At 41.2% G+C, this 5,475-nt stretch overlaps 1 protein-coding gene across 1 annotated transcript in view; it reads right to left on the bottom strand.

The window, feature by feature from the left end:
• The window catches only part of Kdm4c (lysine demethylase 4C), a 184,391-nt gene that overhangs the window by 169,838 nt on the left and 9,078 nt on the right, over window positions 1-5,475 (bottom strand). Inside the window, exon 2 of the mRNA XM_031377684.1 lies at window positions 2,225-2,385. Within this exon, the coding sequence (XP_031233544.1) occupies window positions 2,225-2,368 (144 nt within the window). The 5' untranslated portion in view covers window positions 2,369-2,385. The remainder of the gene's footprint in view (window positions 1-2,224; window positions 2,386-5,475) is intronic.

Below are 5,475 nucleotides of genomic sequence, written 5' to 3'. Positions count from 1 at the left end.
AAAAAAAAAAAAAAAAATCAACAGAGTGAGCTGCATAAATGATATGGCAGCTAAGAGCACTCGCTGCTCAATCATGGGAACAAAGCTTCAAAGGTGAGGAGAGCCCTACTGGGTGGATGACAACACCAGTAAATCTAGTTCTAAATGATTCAAAGCCTTTTTATATACTTCATAAGCATGCATGTACAGGTGCACATGTGCGCGCGCGCACACACACACACACTCTACAGGTGCACATGTGCGCGCACACACACACACACACACACACACACACACACCACATCCATGAGTGGAGGGGCAGAGAGGACAACCAAGGATGTTTTTCCTTAATTCCTACCTCCTATTCTTTTGACACAAGTCTCTGTGGTGATTTGAATAGGAATGGCTCTCACAGACTCATGTGTTTGAATGCTTGGCCCATAGAGTGGGGGCCTTGTTAGAATAAGTTGGCCTTAATGAAAGAAGTGTATCACTGTAGGGGTGTGCATTGAGATGCTCATTTCCAGGCTCAATGGCTCATAGTTCTCTGCCTGCCTCTTGCTGAAGAAGATGTAGAACTCTCACCTCCTCCAGAACCATTTCTGCCTGCTCACCAAGCTTCTAGCCACGAAGATAATGGACTCTCAGAAACTATAAGCCAGTCCCAATTAAATGTTTTCCTTTATAAGAGTTGTCGTGGGCCGGGCGGTGGTGGCGCACGCCTTTAATCCCAGTACTTGGGAGGCAGAGGCAGGCGGATTTCTGAGTTCGAGGCCAGCCTGGTCTACAGAGTGAGTTCCAGGACAGCCAGGGCTACACAGAGAAACCCTGTCTCAAAAACCCCCCCAAAAAATAAATAAATAAAGAGTTGTCGTGGTCATGATGTCTCTTCACAGCAATAAACCCTACTAAGACAGTCTCTTTCCCACCTTCTATGCCAGACTGGCCATGAATCTTCATTTGCTATTGCCACTGGAGGGCTGAGATTACAAAATATATGCTATTGGCCACAATTTTTATGTAGTTTCTGGAAACTGTAAGTCTCACAGTTTGGTAGCAAATATTTTACCTACTGAATCCATGTCTCCAACCTGGATTCTTTGACCCTAATTTTTTGTTTGTTTGTTTGGTTGGTTGGTTGGTTTGGTTTTTTTGAAACAAGATTTCTGTGTAGCCTTGGCTGTCCTGGAACTCATTCTAAAGACCAGGCTGTCCTCTGCCTCCCAAGTGCTGGACTTACATACATGTGCCACCACTGCCCAGCTCTACTCTGTCTGCCTGTCCTCTACCAACACACTGCAGGCACTTCACACTTGAAGAAAGAAAACAGCTAAGATCTGGTAAAAGAGCTCAGTGGTAAACATACTTGTTACAGACTGGTATGATAATACGTACCTTTAATCCCAGAACTCAGGAGGCAGAGGCCAACCTAGTCTACAGAAAAAGTTCCAGGACAGCCAGGGCTACATAAAGAAACCCTGTCTTGAAAAAACAAAACACAAAAACAAAACAAAACAAAACAAGAACAAAAAATTATTGATAACCAATATTGGTCCCTGGAACCCACATTAGGGTAAAAGCAAAAAAATCAACTCTAAAGTTGTCCTCTGGCCTTAACAGATAGGTTGTGGCAATATATACATCTCCACATGTCACACATAGGCACCACACACAAATAATAATATACAATTTTTTTTCAAAAATAGGTAAAAAGGCAAATTGATAAAGAATGTAGACTGGTTGCCTAAGGCAACAGCGATACCAGGAAATTGGAAATGACCACTTAAAATATATAGTTTCTCTTTGTGATATCCACACAGAATTTGATAGTGGTGACAGCAATAAAACTATCTGAATAAACAAATAAACACCACAGAATTACAAACTGTAGATTGAGGATATTATATCTTGTGTAAGTTACACTTCCAGAAATTGTTGTTGTTTAAATGTGAGACAGGCATAGTTGCTAAGGCCTATAATCCCAGCATTCAGGAGGCTGAAGACAGAAGATGGCTATGATTCAAGACAGTGAACAACCTATCTCAAAACCAAAAAAGAAACAGAGAGAGGGTGGGAGGGAGGGAGGGAGGGGAGTATAGAACATAGTCTAGTATAAATAATCCAAACAAAAGAAAATTAAGTGTTCCTGATGGAGAGCAGACACACTACACTGAAAGAACCAAAAACTAACAACGTAATTTCAAAGTCAAATGATACTTTTTAGGACAAGTCTGAGCATAATCACCTTGGCAAGACCAGCTCGATGGGCTCCTTTAGATTCCATGTATGCGAGGTATTTGTTGAACTCCCGAAACTCCTCCATGGAAGGTCTGAAGGTCATTATCTTACAGCTGGGGTTTAGGGGGCTCTCCACCTCCGCCACTTCCATGATGGCCACAGATGTTTCTGCAAAAAAAAAAAAAAAGAAAAGAAAAAGTGGCCATCAACAATGGACTCCTGGAAAAAGATGCCTCAGGGGGCTTCCTAACATGTTCCTATTCTGGACACAGAATCACTGACCTGACCGTAAAACTGACCTCCGCAAAACCTTTCCAAGTAAAAATCAATTTTCTAGAAGTATAGTCTACCATAGAGATAAGTTATTTCTCCACTGGTGGAAATGAGCCAACTATAGCCAAATTTGATTATATTAAAGGCAGGTTTATTGGGAAGCTGTTCTCAGGCAAGTTCATTGGCCCCAAGGGGAAAGGGAAGTGGAGAGAACCCACACAGAGCAGAGAAGAGAAGGAGAAGAACACGTGTGCGCGCGCGCGCGCACACACACACACACACACACACACATACAGAGACATAAAGACAGACAGAGAGAGACAGAGACAGAGAGACAAAGACAGAGAGAGACACCAAGGAGAAGCCTCTGAAGGAGAAGAGCAGCCTAGTTGTGGGGCTGAAAAGAAAGTCAGGTTTGGGGACAGGGTATGCCAGGGAGGTACTCTAGGAGAATCTGTAGGCCGGGTCTGCTCTGATGTGTAAAATATGCATCTAAATCCCTAGTCCTAGGGTCTTCAAACTAACTCAAAGTACCAGGATGCTCAAATAAGCACACAGACGCCAGGCGGTCGTGGCACATACCTTTAATCCCAGCACTTAGAAGGCAAAAGCAGGCGGATTTCTGAGTTCGAGGCCAGCCTGGTCTACAGAGTGAGTTCCAGGACAGCCAAGGCTACACAGAGAAACCCTGTCTCATAAATAAATAAATAAACAAACAAACAAACAAACACACAGATGTACTACCAGTCCACGATCTCACATGCACATATATAAAGGCCTAGCATGTATGCTGAAAGACGTTCAATATCCCTAGCACAGCGCTAAAGTGTGCTTCCAGTTTTTTATAATGTTTTTCTATAATAATTTAAAAACAAATCACATGACAAAACCACCAGAAACTAAACTAATCTACTGAAGACAGAAAACAGTACCAGAATATCAGTACCAGACGAGTTTACTCAGCTGATTAGAGCTGTGCAAAACTGAAGTTCTGAATTCAAACTCCAGCAACCATATGAAAAGCCTAGCCCAGCATTGGCCACGTTTTGTAACCCTAGCATTATGGAAGGAGGCAGAGACAGAAGGATCACTGGGATTTGCTGCCCTCCAGCCTAGCTCCAGGTTCAACAAAGGGAGTAAGATCTAACATGATACAAGACACCTGATGTCCTCCTGCCTGGTCCCTTTCTTTGAATAGCGACACAAACTCCTACAAAAACCACATACACATATATACCTAACACACACAATAAAAAATAATTAATTTTAAAAGACTCTCATTCTATATCAAATCTTGCTCTTGCAAAACAGTCACTAACTCAGTTCAGGTACCCATAGGATATTGGACCCCGGGATATCTTAATTCAAGGATAATCAAATCCTTCATATAAACTGGCTTACTCTTTGCACATACCCTACACATGTCTTCCTCTACTCATTAAATCTAGATTACCTATACCATCTAACACAATGTAAAAGCTAAGCCAATAATCAATGTAATATTGTTTAGGGAATGTCTTACTCAGGATTACTATTGCTGTTGTATTACTATCAACAAAGCGACTTGGGGAGGAAAGGGTTTATTTGACTAACACTTCTATTTCATAGCTCATAATCAAATAAGTCGGGATACAAACTCAAATAAGGCAGGAACCTGAGGCAAGAGCTGATGCAGAGGCCATAGAGGAGTGCTGCTGACTGGCCTGTCCATCATGGCTTACTCAGCCTGCTTTTTTTATAGAACCCAGGACAAGTTCAGGGATGGCACCATCCACAACGGCTGGGCCAGCCACCATCAGTCATTAATTAAGAAAACGTCCTACATGTTTGGTAACAGCCATAAAAGCATTTTCTTAATTGAGGTTCCACTCAAATAACTTATAGCTTGTGTTAAGTTGATATAAAAACATCAGTACAGGAAATAAAATGGTGATAAATAAAATTTTTCTTTTTCTTTTTTTATTTTCTACATGGCAATTTTTCTTTTTGAGACTTCTGATATAGCCATGACTGGCCTTGAACTTGTGATACAGTTGAGGATGACCTTGAACTTGTGATCCATATGCCTATACCTCCTACATGGGAGATTTGTAGTACTGGAAATCAAACTCAAAGCCTCTAGGCAATGACTCTTACCAGCTATGCTACATCCTTAACCAGATACAATTTTTTGTAAGCCCTTGGTCGTTTCAATTCATCAATACAAAAAACTCAAATAAAAAAAGCCAACTTTACTCTCCAGCAATACTTAAACCAAGTTTCTCAAACAAGTTAAGCAATTTGTGACTTCATATATTCCTTCCCTTGGAGCAGCCTCTGCACACTTCCTACCTTTGAGTTCTCAACTGTCTGTCCAATACAGAACTCAGTGAGCCATCCTGTGCTCTGTCTCCTTGTCTACACCCATACTATAGACAGCAAGCTGTGTCTCCCAATCTGGCAGGTCCCACTAGTCATTGAGTTATCAAGCGCTGAAAAGAGAGACAGATTGGCATATAGTCTTCCTCACATCTGCTATACTATTATATACAATAATTATTATAATAATATATGTAGTAATAATAAAGAAGTATCAGCCAGGTATACACATCTTTAACCCCAGCACTTGGGAGGCAGGTGGATTTCTATGAGTTTGAGGACAGCCTGGTCTATAGATCAAGTTCCAGGATGGCAAAGAAATCCTGTTTGGAAAGAAAGAGAGGCAGGGAGGGAGGGAGGGAGGGAGGGAGGGAGGGAAAATAAACAAAAGGAAAAAGAAGAAGAGTATCAAGGGACTAGAAAGAAGGAACAGAGGTTAAAAGCATTTGTTATTCTTACATAGGACCCTGATGGCTCAATTCCCAGACTTGGCATGGTGACTAACATAACATACAGACTATATACACATACACATATATTACATATGAAATAATCATAAAATACTAAAAAGTCGTTATATAGAATGTCACATTTGGGAAAATGAATACACTTGTCCTAAACAAAAAA

Source organism: Mastomys coucha, unplaced genomic scaffold (genome assembly GCF_008632895.1).
Source record: "Mastomys coucha isolate ucsf_1 unplaced genomic scaffold, UCSF_Mcou_1 pScaffold18, whole genome shotgun sequence".
Taxonomy (NCBI): Eukaryota; Metazoa; Chordata; class Mammalia; order Rodentia; family Muridae; genus Mastomys; species Mastomys coucha.
The sequence above is the reverse complement of the archived record's forward strand: the minus strand, read 5'-3'. Positions and strand labels throughout refer to the sequence as shown.